The sequence below is a fragment of the Gossypium hirsutum genome, chromosome D13 (genome assembly GCF_007990345.1).
Source record: "Gossypium hirsutum isolate 1008001.06 chromosome D13, Gossypium_hirsutum_v2.1, whole genome shotgun sequence".
NCBI classification, from domain to species: domain Eukaryota; kingdom Viridiplantae; phylum Streptophyta; class Magnoliopsida; order Malvales; family Malvaceae; genus Gossypium; species Gossypium hirsutum.
In genome coordinates, this window is record NC_053449.1 from 61,270,736 (window position 1) to 61,287,764 (window position 17,029).

A 17,029-nucleotide genomic window follows, 5' to 3' on the forward strand; every position below is an offset into this window, starting at 1 on the left:
TTGAGTGCTGTCATAGGCGATTGGAGCATCGATATCTCCTACATCAAGACAGATAGAATCATACACAACCGGGCATAGGATTTCCTATAGGAAATTACAAGAAGAGAAATATCTATGCTGGAACCAAACTCGTCGAATGAAGATCTAGCCGTGGTCGAAATTACCCCGATATGGTCATGCGTGATCAAAGATCAACGACAACACCGGCGTCAAATTCAGAAACTGCTCGATCTTTAGAGGAACGCTTGCAAGTTTTGCCTTCTGAGATGGAAATCATCAAACAGAATTTGAAAAAGGAGTTTAGAACTGGGGAAGAAGATAGAACGACTAGGAAGAAAATGCAGTGGACTGGATGTGGACATTCAAAGATTAAGGCGATAAATTGAGAAAAGGAAAGAACAAAGCAGAAGAAGATTTAGACAGCTGAAGACAGATTACAAGAAGTTGCGCAGGTCGTAAGAACTGCTGCTTGGTAAAACGCAGAACAGTGGCGACAAAAATTCAGGAGGAAAAGACGAGAGCTAATCAATGGAAAAGAAATTCAGGATACTCGGGCTCGAGAAGTCGCCTTGGAAGAGTCTACTAGTTGCCAAGATGAGAAGACGGAGTTGAAGGTCCGGATAACTGAACTAGAAAGATCGCTTCACCAGTACTGTAATCGTAATGCTACGGTTGAATTAAGGGCGAGCTTAGACAAAATTGAAGAATTAAAAGGACAAATAGGAGAGCTAGAGAATGCATTGCAGAATATGAAATCCGGATAGAGCTTCTGGAAGAAAATAATGAGCAGTGGCAAAGACAATCCATCGGTCTCAAGAGCAGATTAGAGAAAGAGATTATATTATGGGAGAGGCGGTGGCTCAAGTGCGCGAAGTAGCTGATCATCTGCAGACTCTAGCGGTTCAGGCTGATCTATTAAGTTTGAAGTATGAGTCAGAGTCGGACAGGGGCCGAGAATTAGCTTGGCTTCTTAGAAAGGTTAAGGCTTTGAGGTGAGGGCAAAGCCGTATATGTAGTCTATTTTATGTAAAGAAGCTCTTTATCTAGTAAAGTTTTCTAATGAAGTTGAATTAGAATCAGTGCCTCTTTTTCTTTGCATTCTTTTCATGCATTGCATCACATCATATGCATTAATGACCATTAAAAAAACCTAATTGAATAAAATCATTTCAGTTAACCTGGAAAACCAACAAAGTTACGGCACCCGAGCTAAGGCAAAAATTATGGACCAAAGGTTGGAGAAGCTAGAGCGACTTCAGAAAGAAATGCAAGACCAGTTGCAGGCGCAAATGAAAGAGCAAATAGAAAAGATTCAGCGTGACATGGTGCAAAGATGGAGGAGTCCCAAAATGATCTGGTGGCTAAGATGACGCAATTATTGAAGGGAGTAGATAAGGGTAAAGGTCCTGTGATTGTTAGTGAAGAAGAAAACAATGGTGAACCACTTTATCCTCCAGGTTTCACGCCTCCACATGCGCAAGTACAGCCGAGCTGCATTCGCGGAGACCCTCTGTGTCGGTTAGACCCCACAGTTTCAAGGCGATGCTTCAATCCCAATGAATTTTCAACCCGGAGCGGGCTTTAATCCTGGTGATAGCCCGAATAATATTGCAGTCCCAGATCTAGACGAGATGGTTGAAAAGGACAAGGCGAAGGAGGAATTTCCAAAACAATTTGAGGAGAAATGGAAATGGATAGAAGAGAAGTTTAGGGCAATAGAAAGCATCGAAAGCTATGGAACAGATGCAAAGGATCTGAGCTTGGTTCCGGACTTGGTGCTCCCTTACAAATTTAAGATGCCGGAATTCGAGAAATACAACGGGACTAGTTGCCCAGGACCCATATTACTATGTTTTGTAGAAGAATGACGGGGCATATTAATAAGATCAATTATTAATACATTGCTTTCAGGAAAGTCTTACGGGAGCGGCGTCAAGTGGTACAATCAGCTGAGCCGAGCTAAAATGCTACTTGGAGGGATTTAGCACAGGCTTTCTTGAGACAATACAATCATGTCTCAGAAATGATGCCTGATAGGATAACTCTGCAAAATTTAGAGAAAAATCGAACGAAAGCTTCAGACAATATGCGCAGAGGTGGCGAGAGGTGGCGGTTCAGGTGCAACCACCGCTTTTGGAAAAGGAGATGACGACGCTTTTTATTAATACTTTGAAAGCCCCGTTCATCACTCACATGTTAGGAAGCGCTTCAAGAAATTTCTCAGATATAATCATGAATGGTGAAATGATTGAGCATGCCATTAGAAGTGGAAAAATAGATGGAGGAGAAAGTAATAGGAGGGCACCCCCGAGGAAAAGAGAAAATGAAGTGAATAATGTGAATACTTATGGTAGGTCAATTACCGTGAATCAGCCAAAGAAAGTGGTTGCTAATCAACAGGGATCATCAAGACAAGAGTCGGGAGCTAGGCAAACTACTGAAAAGCCCCAATTCACGCCAATCCCGATGTCATACAAGGAGTTGTATCAGACTTTATTCGATGCACATGTTGTTGCTCCTCGTTACTTGAGTCCTCTACAACCCCCGTATCCAAAATGGTATGATACGAACGCGCAATGTGATTATCATGCGGGAATTTCTGGGCACTCGATAGAAAATTGTACTGCCTTCAAGAAGGTAGTAGAGGACTTATCAATTTAGGTGTTGTCAAACTTGACGACTCACCTAACGCAAAGAATCCGTTACCTAATCACGCAGATAAGGGGGTGAATATGGTTAGCGAAGGTACGGGAGAAGAAGTCAAGACTGACATTGCTGAAGTAAAAACTCCATTGAAATGGGTCTGGAAAGAAATGGCGAAAAGAGGTTGGTTATTTCGATCTGAGAAAGGGCATGAGATGGGAAATTATTGTGAATTTCACCATAAACAGGGCACGAAATCCAAGAATGTGAAGGATTAAGGCTTGGTTCAAAGCATGATGGATAACAAGGAGATGAGGTTTTAGAAGATGTGAAAGAAATGAGGAGCATATGCGCGACAGAGTTGGGAACAAAGGCTCCAAAAATAAATCATCCTGTGGTCATTATCTCTGCCCTAAGGGTAATGAGGTTAGGGCTCAGGTAACGCCGAAAATTGTAATCCAGAAACCATCAAATTTCTCTTATAGGGATAACAAAATGGTGCCGTGGAATTACGGGTGTAATGTGACCGTTTTGGGAAAAGAAGCAGAAAGAAATCAGGAAACAGTTTTTACACGCGCAAGGGAAAAAGATATGACGCTCAAGCAGAGTCGTCCAGGGAAGAGAATTGGAAGAAAGAACAGAGGAAAGGGAAAGCAGTAGAAGTTGAGCCATTGGTAAATGAACCAATAAAAGAAGAGGAGGCAAAGGAGTTTTTGAAGTTTTTGAAACACAGCGAATACAGTGTTGTGGAGCAACTGCACAAACAGCCAGCCCGCATTTCGGTATTAGCTTTACTCTTAAACTCAGAAGTACATCGGAATGCACTCTTAAAGGTGCTAAACGAAACATATGTGGCTGACGATATTTCGGTAAACAAGTTGGATCGGTTGATCAACAATATTGGTGCTGACAATTTTATCTTCTTCAATGATGATGAAATACCATCCGGAGGAAGAGGTTCTACTAAGGCCCTCCACGTTACTGTCCGATGCAAAGGGTACACACTCCCGGGGGCCTTGGTTGATAATGGATCTGCACTAAATGTATTGCCTTTGTCCACTCTTAGTCGATTACCAATAGACAGTTCGCACATGAAAGCATGCCAGAGCATAGTAAGGGCATTTGATGGAACAAAAAAGGAGGTTATGGGGAGAATTGAGGTGCCATTAAGGATTGGCCCAGTACTTATGAGGTGGATTTCTTGGTAATGGATATTAAACCCTCCTACAACTGTCTATTGGGGAGACCGTGGATACACTCAGCAGGGGCAGTACCTTCATCATTACATCAGAAGGTGAAGTTGGTATCGGAGGATCGGTTGGTAACGATAGATGCAGAGGAGGATATTATCGCAATGATGACTAGCGATGCACCTTATGTGGACATCAACGACGAGGCACTAGAATGTTCTTTTCGGTCGTTAGAATTCGTGAACGCGATGTTTATTGCGGAGGGAAATAGAATCCAGCCGAAAATATCCAGGACCACTGAGATGGGATTGCGGTTGATGGTAGGAAGAGGAGCCTTACCCGGGAAAGGATTGGGAAAATATCTTCAGGGAAGGATTGAGGCACCAATGCCGAAGGAAAAGTTTGATAGATTTGGTTTAGGGTACAAGCCAGACATGAAGCAGAAGAAGAGAGAAATAGAGAAGAGACAAGAGAGAAGAAGGGCGCGTTTGAATGGACATGAAGCTAAGTGTGAGCCTTTAACCTTTCCCCACATATCTGCATCTTTTGTGTCGGGAGGATTTATCCATTCTGAATGTGGAGTGTCCGATAGCGGCATGGAGGAATGTTGGAAAATGTTTATACCAACGCCATAGAAGCAACGGAAAGGAGGGCTTTGTTGGAATCTGCCCTTATGAGCCTGGAAGCGAGCTAAACAATTGGACTACTGAAGAAATCCCTGTAGTCTTTAGGGCTTATTCAGAGTAATGCTCAAAACATTCCTGTTGTTTGTTGGCCTAGAAACATATGAAATCTTTTGTGAAATAGGCATTGGGCCTAAATATCATTATTTTAATGAAATACGTATCTACGTTCATCTCAACCAGTCATTTTTTTCTTTTATATTTTTCATTCGGTTGATTGTCTTACAAATAATTCTTTCATTTGCAATTCTTTTGCACAAACATATTCGTAAATTTATATTCCTGGTATATTCTTTGACATGCTCTCATAGGTCTTCAGATATCAATGACATGAGTGACGCTGCCTCAAACGCGGAGCCTATTTTTGAGCAAGAAGTGTGTTCAGAGGAATCCTGCGACTTTGAAAATGACAAAGATTATGATGCATCTCCGGACTTGTTAAGAATGGTGGAACAAGAGGATAAGCATATCCTACCTCATAGGGAATCATTAGAAATAGTGAGCCTAGAGGATGGAAAGGAGGTGAAGATTGGAACTGAAATCGCCGCAAAGACAAGGCAAGACCTCATTAATTTGCTCCTAGAATTCAAGGATGTTTTCGCGTGGTCGTACCAAGATATGCCTGGGCTAAGTACTAACATTGTGGTGCATCGTCTGCCCATAAAGGAGGATTGTAAACCCGTTCAACAGAAGCTCAGGAGAATGGGACCTGACATTGTGTTGAAAATAAGGAAGAAGTCAAAAGACAATTCGACGCGGGATTCTTACAAGAGGTCAAGTATTCAGATTGGGTAGCCAACATCGTCCCCGTTCCCAAAAAAGATGGAAAGGTACGAATGTGTGTGGATTATAGGGATTTGAACAAGGCTAGTCCAAAGGACAACTTTCCACTGCCTCACATTGATACTTTGGTAGATAACACGGCAGGCTATTCATTGTTTTCTTTCATGGACGGTTTCTCCGGATACAATCAGATAAAGATGCATCCTGGAGACATGAGAAAAACCACATTCATTACCTTATGGGGAACATTCTGTTACAAGGTAATGCCCTTCGGATTGAAAATGCGGGAGCAACGTATCAAAGAGCTATGGTGACTTTGTTTCACGACATGATGCACAAGGAGATCGAAGTCTATGTTGACGATATGATCGCGAAGTCTAGAACGGAAGAAGAGCATGTTCAGGTCTTGAAAAGGTTATTTTTGAGATTAAAGAAATTCCAGCTCAAGCTTAACCCGGCCAAATGCACGTTTGGAGCCAGATCAGGGAAGTTATTAGGCTTCATAGTTAGCAAAAAGGGGATCGAGGTTGACCCAGACAAAGTAAAAGCAATACGAGATTTACCTCCCCCGCGCACTCAGAAGGAGGTTCGAGGTTTCCTAGGGAGGCTGAATTACATTGCTCGGTTCATCTCACAACTGACAGAGAAATGTGATCCAGTATTTCGGCTCTTAAAGAAACATAATCCGGGTGAATGGGATGAAGAGTGTCAGAATGCTTTCGATAGGATAAAGCAGTACTTGGCTAATACCCCAGTCTTATCACCTCCAAGTCCAGATAGGCCATTGATATTGTATCTAACAGTGTTGGAGAATTCCATGGGATGCGTATTGGGCCAACATGATGAGACGGGAAAGAAAGAAAGGGCAATATACTACCTCAGTAAGAAATTTACCGATTGCGAAATGAGGTACTCATCAATTGAGAAGTTGTGTTGTGCTCTAATCTGGGCGACCCGAAGACTGAGGCAGTATATGTTGTATCACACGACTTGGCTGATTTCAAAGTTAGATCCTTTAAAGTATATGATGGAATCGACTGCTTTGAACGGGAGAATGGCTAGATGGCAGATCTTGCTCTCAGAATTTGATATAGTATATGTCAGTCAGAAGGCCATAAAAGGAAGTGCAATAGCCGATTTCCTAGCTAGTAGAGCCTTGGAGGACTATGAATCTTTGAACTTCGATTTTCCAAACGAGGACTTGATGTATGTGGCAAATACTGAAGAAAATCCTCAAATGGATCATGTATGGAAGCTAAATTTTGATGGAGCTTCAAATGCTACGGGTAACGGAGTTGGGGCAGTTTTGGTATCCCCAAGTGGAGATCATTATCCTGTTGCTAGCAAGTTGGACTTCGATTGTACAAATAACATGGCAGAATATGAAGCATGTATTATGGGCATTCGTGCAGCCATTGAACGGAACATCAAAGTATTGAGAGTATACGGGGATTCAGCGTTGGTGATATACCAACTCAAAGGGGAGTGGGAGACTAGAGATCCTAAGCTAATCGGTTATAGAAAACTAGTTCTTGAATTGGCTGAGGAGTTTGACGATATCACCTTCTATTACCTCCCACGGGAGGAAAACCAAATGGCTGATGCATTAGCTACTCTAGCTTCGATGATTCAGGTGAATAGACTTGAGGCAATGAGGCCTGTTCAGATGAGTATTTCTGAGACCCCGGCTAATTGCTGCAATATTGAGGAGGAAGGAAAAGATAATTGTCCTTGGTATCAGAGTATCCTACAATATGTGAAGAATCGGGAATACCCTGATCAAGCGACAGAGAATGACAAAAGAACTCTGAGAAAGATAGCCATTGAATATGTCTTAGATGGAGAAGTGTTATATAAAAGAAGGAAGGATCAAGTACTGTTAAGATGTGTGGATGCTGTGGAAGCCAAGAAAATTTTGGAAGAAGTCCATGAGGGTATTTGTGGGACGCACGCCAGTGGTTTCACGATGGCCAGACAGATCATGAGATTTGGGTACTATTGGCCCACCATGGAAGGAGACTGTATTGATCATGCCAGGAAGTGCCACAAATGCCAGATTTACGGAGACAAAATACACGCGCCCCTTCACCTCTTCACGTCATGACCTCTCCTTGGCCGTTTTCCATGTGGGTATGGATGTTATTGGGCCAATATCACCAAGGCTTCTAATGGGCATCGCTTCATCTTCGTAGTAATTGATTACTTTACCAAGTGGGTGGAGGCTGCTTCATATGCAAATGTCACGAAAGCAGTAGTTAGCAAATTCTTGAAGAAGGAGATTATTTGTCGATATGGAATGCCTGAGAGGATCATATCTGACAATGCGACGAACTTGAATAATAGCACAATAGCTGAAGTTTGTGGCAAATTTAAAATCAAGCATCATAACTCATCACCGTATCGTCCAAAAATGAATGGTGCAGTGGAGGCGGCCAATAAAAACATTAAAAGGATTGTGGGGAAAATGACTGAAACCTACAAGGATTGGCACGAGAAATTATCATTTGCTCTCCTTGCCTATCGAACATCTGTTAGAACTTCTATTGGGGCAACGCCTTTTTCTCTGGTTTATGGAATGGAGGCAGTATTACCCATTGAAGTTGAAATCCCTTCTCTACGGGTGTTATCTGAGCTACAGTTGGATGAAGCCGATTGGATCCAATCTCGGTACGATCAGTTGAACCTAATAGAGGAAAAGAGGCTAAGGGCTATTCACCATGGGCAAATGTACCAGAAACGAATGATGCGAGCCTATAATAAGAAGGTTCGCCCCCGAGAATTTCGTGAAGGAGACTTGGTACTAAAAAGGATTCTTCCTATGCAAAAGGATTTCAGAGGAAAATGGATGCCAAATTGGGAAGGCCCTTATGTTGTAAAGAAGGCATTTTCCGGGGGAGCTTTGATCCTATGCGAGATGGATGGCAAAAGTTTACCAAATCCTGTAAACGCAGACTCCGTCAAGAAATACTTCACTTGAAAGAAGGGGGAACCAAAGTGAAACCCGAGAAGGGCGCTTTGCTTCCTAAAAAAAAAAAAAAAAAAAAAGGGACTTTGGAGAGGCTAAGGTGAAAACCCGTAAAGGGCACTTTGAGACCAAAGAGGGCTTGAGTCGAAAACCCGAAAAGGGCGACTCAAGTATTGGGCAGGATTGGAACATCAGGACTTGAGCGGATCAAATTTTGATCGGGGGGGATATGATGATCTTCCTTTACTTGAACCAACAAGAAAGGATATGCAACGTCTTGAAGCATTGACAGAGTATTGCAAATCTCCTGAACACCTGACAAACTCAGAAGGGTCTTCGGAAAGTTTGTACAGAGAAACTCAATCTGCGATAACTGGGGCACCTAGTTCTTATGTGTATTCTTGAAAATACATTCTTTCTTCCCTTCTTTTTGTAAAAATACACATTCTCAATACACTTCTTTGTTACCTTTCTTCCGCCTTCTTTGATGTTTTATTCGGGTTATGATCAGAACCAACTTTATTCTTTATCCATTGTTATGACTTTTTTGCAAACATGTTGCATTGAAATAATGATTAATGGACTAATAAAACGTTCACAAAGGAAGTTTTGCATATTACTCTGAAAAGTTCTAAATAATATAGGAACCTGAAACAGGACTATTGTTTAGAACACGCCAATTTTAAAGGTGGGAAATATCTAAAAAGGAAGAGTCTAAGTTAAAGACTACCTTTTCAGATTTTGTTGCCTAAACATTAATTGAACAAAATGACAAGATGTCGTGTCGGTGGCAAAGCTTCAATGAACCAAAAAACGATGTTTACCAGACAAGAAGAAAAGGTCTTCTAGGGGAAGAAAATTTTGCATTTGTGCATGAGCATTTGGTATGACACCTTGGGGATGAGGTAAATGACCAAAGAGTTTCACGTTCAATGTCATTGAATTGCGATAGGAGATTGAGAAAAGCCATACCTTTCCACCCTTGGGTTACAATGGGAGATTGATGGTACAAATTTTATGTCCCGGTGGATTGAACTTTGACGTGCACAGTGGGGGACAATCAGATTAAGTGTTTCTTTGGATATGCTAACCGAGCAAGAAGGCGGTGTAGCGCGTCAGTGATAAAGCCTTAATAAGCTTTTGTGTGATGATAACCTAAGCATTAAGGAATCGTCATCATGACATTTTGCATGTCATTCATACACATCTAGTTAGGAGCATTTGTTTCATTTTGATAATGTCATCTTAATCATTAAGCATAATTAGGGTCATTATAAAAGGTCTTATTCCCCTGAGATTACGGTGGAACAGACCAAAGAATTGCAGATCTTATCTCCCTGAGATTACAGCGGAGCAGATTGAATATAGTAATCCTATCTCCCTGAAGTTACAGTGGAGCGGATTAAAGGATCTTATCTCTCTGAAGTTACAGTAGAGCAGATCGCACCAGGTCTTATTTCCCTGAGATTACAGTGGAACAGACTAAAAAATTTCAGATCTTATCTCCCTGAGGTTACAGTGGAGCAGATCGAGGCCAGAAATCCTATCTCCCTGAAGTTACAGTGGAGCGGATTAAAATAAAGGATCTTATCTCCCTGAGATTACAGCGGAGCAGATCGAAGACACTATCCTATCTCCCTGAAGTTACAGTGGAGCGGATTAAAATAAAGGATCTTATCTCTCTGAGGTTACAGCAGAGTAGATCGCATCAGGTCTTATTTCCCTGAAGATGCAGTGGAATAGAATAAAACCACAAATCTCGTCCCCATAAAGTTGCTGCAAAAGAAGATTGAAGCTACAAGTCAGATCTCCCTGAAGTGCAGTAGATCGAAGCAACAAGACACAGTGGACTAGAATGAAGCTACCTGAAGAAAAGCGTCAAGAGGAGTCCAGACTCGGCGAGACCGGGCAAAATTGGGCTTTCTTAGTCTTTGTTCTGTTATCGTTACACGATAACAAACAAAGAGGGGCAGCTGTACAGCCTAATTTATGCCCGGGCCCAACAAGCAGAGACCCAAGGACCCAATCTACCCAAACGGCCCCGTTACAGACCCAGTCTACCCAAACAGCCCACTACAACAAGGCCCAGCAAAGGTCAGCATAGGGTTTCAGCTTTTCTGAAACCCTAGCTAAGGCGCCGCACGTCCCTGGGGGCTCCAAAACGTCTACCGCCGCGCTAGTCTCTGCCACCGACGCCACCAGCTATTTCCATCAATTACCTGCAAGGACAGCACGCAAAGCAAAGGCAAAAAACAATGCAAAATAATAGAAATAGAAAGATGTATTAAAATCGGCTATATAAGGAGACAAACAAAAAGTTGTAAAGAGGTCTTTTTTTTGGATTAAGAGGAACTTAATAAAAAAGAAGAAAAAAACCGAGAAGGTAGATTACCTTTCTTTTCTGTTCCGGCGTTTCTCTTTTTGTTTTTTTAATTTTTTACACCACTCTTTAAAACAAAAGAAAAGGGGAAGGAAGTGGACCTATTTGTTTTCGAGGGCCGGCGTCGGAGCCCGTCTTCGTCGTCGCCGGTGGAGGAAGAGACGAACGGTCTCTCCTCGTTTCCGGGCCCTGGGCTCGTCTTTCTCAACTTTTCGCCATGGATCCGTGGTCTAGAGGCAGTCGGCTTCGAGAGGGACCGAAAAGACCCGACTTTGTGCCTCCGACCACCGTGCACGGTGGTCGACGGAGGGTAGCCCGATGATCGAAAGCCGCCGGATCTTGGCCGGCCTTGGAGGGCTTGAGAGAGAAGGCTCTCTGTTTTTTTAGAAAACAGATAAAAGTGATTTTTTTGGGCATTTGATTTATACTTATACAAGTCATAAAACGGCGCCGTTTTGAGGCCCCCCTCGACCCGCGCGGTGACCCGACCCGGGGAAGGATCCGCGTGTTTCCTCTAAATGGCATAATTGCGCGCGCAGTCCCTCAGACTTTGCAACGCGTTGCAATTTGACCCTTGTTTCGTTCTTTTCTGTTTTTTAATTTAACCGCAAGCTTTTATTTCTTTACAATTCTAACCCTCTGCTGTACCGCATTTTGGGCTTCGGTTTATTTATTATTTTGGTCCACCCCCTTTTAGTGCACGTCACAATCTGGTCCTTTTAGTTTTTTATTTTTGCAATTTCGCCCAGTATTTTGTTTCCATTTCGACTTAGCCCTTTTATTATTATTATTATTTAGCTCATTGTTTTATTGCTATTATTATTAAGGTTATTATTATTATTGTTTCTATATTTCCTATTATATTATCATTATTATTATATAAGTGCATATATATCTTATATAATTTATTTAATACACATAAATACTCACATTTTATCTATTTTATAATTTATAAAAGTATCTATATATCCATATATACACTAATTTTATATACATATACGTGCATAGGTGTACTTACATAAAAGTTTTTATTAGATAATTCAAATATATATGTATATACATACGTATTCATACGTACCTTTTAATATATATATATACATACTTACATATATTTTCATGTACATAGATTTTTGATATTTTCATGATTTTATACTTTACAATTCTAACATATGTATATGTATATTATATTTTTATTCATTACCATTGTTTTATTTTGTATTTACTATTTATTTATTTCATTTTATTATTATTCTAATTGAATATATTAATTTTATTCGTTTTTATATTTTATTGTTTGTATGTTGTAAGGTCGACCTTTATTTATTTTATGTTGATATCGCATTTCATATCATTTTTACTTTCATATTCATCATGGTTTTACCATGCATAAAAAATGTAATTTGCTTTCACTATGATTTTGTGTTTAATTTTACTTGATATAATAACATCCTTTTTTAAAGTGGCATTTCGTGTTTGGATTCAAGAAAATCATGCCCTAACTTACTGGGTTTTGATTTTCTCGATAAATCTAAATACACGAATCTTTTCAAAATCAAGTTTTGAATGATCTCGAAATTAAAAGAGGGTCGCATCCTAACTTACTGGTTGTGATCTCATTTTTAAATTCGAGATGGCTAAAATGTCTTAAATAAACTTTTTCATTCGCGTATCGGGAACTCGAGATATTGTATTCTAACTTACTGAATATGATTCTTTTTCTCGATTAACGTGGAACGTGCCCCTCTTTTCCCAAAATTTTCAACACTTTAATACAAGGATCGTATTTTTTTTAAAATTCTTTTAAATTCTCAATTTTCGACATTAAGACATTAAGTAATCAACTAGGTACCAATTTTGGGCGTATCGAGGGTGCTAATCCTTCCTCGTGCGTAACCGACTCCCGAACCCGTTTTCTAAATTTCGTGGACCAAAACCGTTGTTTTAATAAAAATCAAACCGTTTATTATAACAACCATTTTCGAGGTAACCCAATCACACCTCATATAAAAAAGGGATTGGTGGTGACTCCCATTTTTGTTTTCATTTTCCAAAACCCAAGTCGACCCCGTTTTCATCAAAAATGGTGTCAACAAACTGTAATTTCACATTTTTTACATTCCACGTTTCTTTTTTGGATTTTAACTTTCATTTATTAAAAAAAATTGAAACCAAACGTATTTTTCCCCTTTTTTTAATTATTAATTTTTTCACTCCACTTTTTTTTTATTTCACATTTTTTTTCAACTTTAAAATATTCCACGTTTTTTCTGGATTTTAACTTTCAAATATGAAACAAAAAATTTGAAACTAAACGTAGTTTTTTTTTCTGTTTTTTTCAAATATTAAAATTTCAACTTTTAAACCTTAATTTTTTCACTCCACGTTTTTTATTTTGGATTTTAACTTTAAAATTTGGAACTAAATATATTTTTCCCTGTTTTTCTTAAATATTAATTTGTTCACTCCACTTATTATTTTTTTCCAGATTTCATCTTTTAAATATTAAAATAAAAAATTTGAAACTAAATAATTTCTTTCCAACATAAATATTCAATAATTTTAAATATTAATTTTTTATTAAAATTAATATAATTTTTAATATAACCATAATTCAAACCCAAATAATCTTTTGGGAGCATAGTAATAAACATTGATTATTGATTTAAAATGTTGAACATAGTCCAACAGATTCCGGTGTTGAATGTCCAAGCATTAAAGGATGGTGTGTCTATTGTTGTAGTCCTTTAAAATGTTAAAATTAAGGATTTCAAAAATTTTACTTTCATTTAATATAATTTATTTTTAACCTTAATTCGATTGGCATCGATAATATTGTTATTAGTGTAGAAGGATATAAGTTCAAGCATGCTCAAATGCCTTAGTCTTTCCATTTAAGGGTCGAAAGAGAACTTAAATTTAAATCTTGAAGAAAGTAAAAAGATATAAAAGACACATTTGTAGTAACAAAAGAGTGATGATATATTAGTTCTGAAACAACAATAAGCAATGCAGTTGACGTGTAAATTTATTATTGACTTCTACGTGTTTTTTTTTATACAATTCTAACGCTTCAGCTTTAACAAGATTTTGATTGTAAATATCCCGCCACCTCATTAATAATATTCTCAATTTGAACTTAATAATAATATTAAGAAAAGTCCTAAATAACTCAAAAAATTTAGAGTCATTACTGTTTTTGGTTGTAATTAGAATATCCATTATCAGCAACATTGATGAATCTTCTTGTTGTAGGTGCACTTAAGAGATAAATGATTAGTGATAAAAAAGAAAGGTAAGCAACAACCACATTTCACCATACATTAAAATTTACCGTCATTATTCACACATGGGAAACGACTTTCAATTAATTGGACCCATTAGCTTTTTCACCATCTTCCGAAGTGGTCACACAGCTCCATATATTCTCTTATATAAATTCTCTGCTGGGGACGATGATAAACAGATTACACATTACAGCTGAAAAGTAGATACAGAGATCAAAGAGGAGGTGACTGACTGTAAGCAGAGAACACAGCAATTTTTTTTAAAAAATGGGTGGGAAAATTAGCATGGCTGCATTTTTTGTAGTTTTGGCTGCAAATGTGTTGCAGAGTACGGATGGTGCAACTTATAAGGTGGGTGACTCCACTGGCTGGCGAGTCCCTACCAATATTGATTTTTACCAAGATTGGGCTGATGATAGAGTCTTCGTTGTTGGGGATGTTCTTGGTGAGTTTCTGAGCTTGTTGATTAAACATTTTAATTGAAATTTGATATGTATATGTTGTTCTTCTTTTCTTTTTGCAGTTTTCAACTTTACTACTGGAAAGCATGATGTTGCAGTGGTGACCGAAGCTGCTTACGAGGCGTGCAACACCACCGATACTATAACCATCATGTGCAACGGACCGGCAAGGATTACCCTTAACAGGACCGGCGATTTTTACTTCATTTGTGCTGTCCCCGGTCACTGTTCCGCCGGGCAAAAGGTCAGGGTCGAAGTCAAAAATGGGAACCGCCACGCTGCTGCTCCCGCACCTGGACCAATGCCCAATAGTAGGCCTCCGAGCACCGCCACGCCGAGCCCCACCCCGCGTGGAACTTCAAGTCCTCGTCCGAGCGCCACCCCTCGTGGAACTTCAAGTCCTCCTCCTCCGAGAGCTACCCCGCCTGGAACTTCAAGTCCTCCTCCTCCGAGCGCTACCCCGCCTGGAACTTCAAGTCCTCCTCCTCCGAGCGCCGCTACGCCTGGAACTCCGAGCTCCAGCTCGCGTGGAACTTCAAGTCCTCCTCCCGAGGCCAACTCAGCTTCTCTCCTTGTTGCTACTCTCTCCCCTATCTTGTACTTGTCCATTGCCTTAGTTTTGTTGTGCTGATACTGATTCTATGTTATAACCATTATGATTCTGATCATATTTGTAGTGACATTTATTTTTTGAATAAATCTCGGTTCATTTTCTGAAATTATGCATACGGGTATATTATCTTTTTATCTTTTACCTCCTCTCTTAATAATATGATCGGTTGTTCATAAAAATGGAACATATTTCATATTCAATAGAAGCATCCACTTCCAGTATCATTAATCTGATCAAAATATTTTGATAATGTGCTTGTATCTTTTTGAGGATCTCGTGTAGTTCGTGTTTATCATTGGATAATAGATTGAATCAAACAATTTATTTTCCAAGGATTCTTATGTAGTTTACTTATCATATATTAAATATGCAATTAATGAAGATTTGAGCTGATTTTATGATTTTTTGTATCTTTATATTAAGGATAATTGATTTGATGAGATTTTGGCATATTAAGATGAATTAAAGATTACCTTGTGAAGATGGATTCATACTCTAAATATGGAATGCTTGTTCAACATTAAATAGAAGTTTTGTTGTTAAGGCAAGTGTTTTTTTTAAGTGGCTGTTAATGTGTCAATTGAAGTGACCACTTCTGTCAGCAAATCGACAGGCAATATAATTTACCTTATTTGGAGTTGGAAATCTGTTCAACTAATTTAGTTGGACAATGACCTAAATGATTTTTTGGATGTGTGCTAGATCATATTTGAAGATTCATCTTGTGGAGCAATAAATCTTTGAAGATCGGGTCAAATCAAACAATCAAGTCCCGTGAAATATGGAGATTGAATCAAGACTGATTTGAAGACTTATCCTAAAGATCTCTTTGATTTACTTTGGACTCTATGAGGATATTTGTAAAGCCTTTTTTTGAGTCTATTTTAGTGGGGTCTTGATTGTTATTTATCTTTATCTTAGCCGGCCACAAACTCTTATATATTTAGAGGCTTGTGTAAGTTAGAATGATGTAGAGAAAACACTTCCAGTTCATAGAGGAACATCATTTTGTAAGTGCATTTAAAACCTTTTGTTGTTAGTTTTACAAAGTTCTAATGGGGAGAATTTAGTGATGAAAGGTCTAGTTTTTAAGATACATTAGTGAAGATTCTTCATGGAGATGTGTTAAAACTAACTTCATTAGTTGTATTTGTTTCAAAGATAGTGGATTCATCTCATTGAGCTCAGGCCCGTTCTTGACATTTTTGAGGCCTTAGGCAAAATAATAAAATGGGGTTTTAGGTTCCTTAAAAGTTGGAGAAATTTTTTTTAAGTCCCTTAAAAGTTGGTAAAAAAAATTTTGGGCCCTTAAAAGCTAAATTTTTTTTGGCCTTTTAAAAACTGGAAAACAATATTTTGAACCCCTTTTAGCCCTGGGCCCTGGGCGGCTGCACCTCCAGATGACCCCCAAGACCGGGACTGATTGAGCTAGGCTTCACAAATGTAAAAAAACCGAATTCTGTAATCAATTTGTTGTCCTCTATTTTGTTTTGTCTTTCGCAAGGTTTGAAAAAGTGTTCATCTCCGTAATCACTTTTGTTCATATATCTTACAATTATCAACTAATTCATGTAAAAAATTCAAATGAAAATCACTAAAAAAATCCAAATATAAATATTGTCATATAAATGTCCATAAACAATATTCATCTAAGTTTTACATTTTCTTGTCAAAGAGACATTGGCTTAATAGCATTTGAACCTTTATAAGATTCAAACGTTATGTAAATCATTCATGCATGTTTTAGATATATGCTAGTTTTCAATTCATTCATGCATTGTAATAATTTGATTTAGGCTATTTACTAACTGCGATTATACTTATCCTTTTAATTACATTTATTGCTGAAACAAAATTTGAATTTTAAGATATGGATTATGTTTTAAAAATCGGATCGGTGGTTGAATTTGTTAAACTATTAATTCTTAATTCAATTGTACAATTAAAAATTATTAAAAAATTAAAAATATATATAAAATTAGTTCAGCTGATTTTTTGTTCTGGCTTAATTAGTTTCGAATGATTCA

General features: G+C 38.7%; 1 protein-coding gene across 1 annotated transcript; it reads left to right on the forward strand.

The window, feature by feature from the left end:
* The first annotated feature begins 14,093 nt into the window (after positions 1 to 14,093).
* Positions 14,094 to 15,108, forward strand: LOC107943909 (blue copper protein). Its single transcript, XM_016877719.2, has 2 exons — positions 14,094 to 14,373; positions 14,452 to 15,108. The coding sequence occupies exons 1-2, from the start codon at positions 14,196 to 14,198 to the stop codon at positions 15,018 to 15,020; spliced, it is 747 nt and encodes a 248-aa protein (XP_016733208.2). The 5' UTR covers positions 14,094 to 14,195; the 3' UTR covers positions 15,021 to 15,108.
* The last annotated feature ends 1,921 nt before the right edge of the window (positions 15,109 to 17,029 follow it).

Bases quoted from the DNA above. Each gene is read 5' to 3' on its own strand.
- LOC107943909 (XM_016877719.2), top strand. From the start codon at position 14,196: ATGGGTGGGAAAATTAGCATGGCTGCATTTTTTGTAGTTTTGGCTGCA. The intron at 14,374-14,451 runs GTGAGTTTCTGA...TTCTTTTTGCAG, and splicing joins CGTTGTTGGGGATGTTCTTG to TTTTCAACTTTACTACTGGA.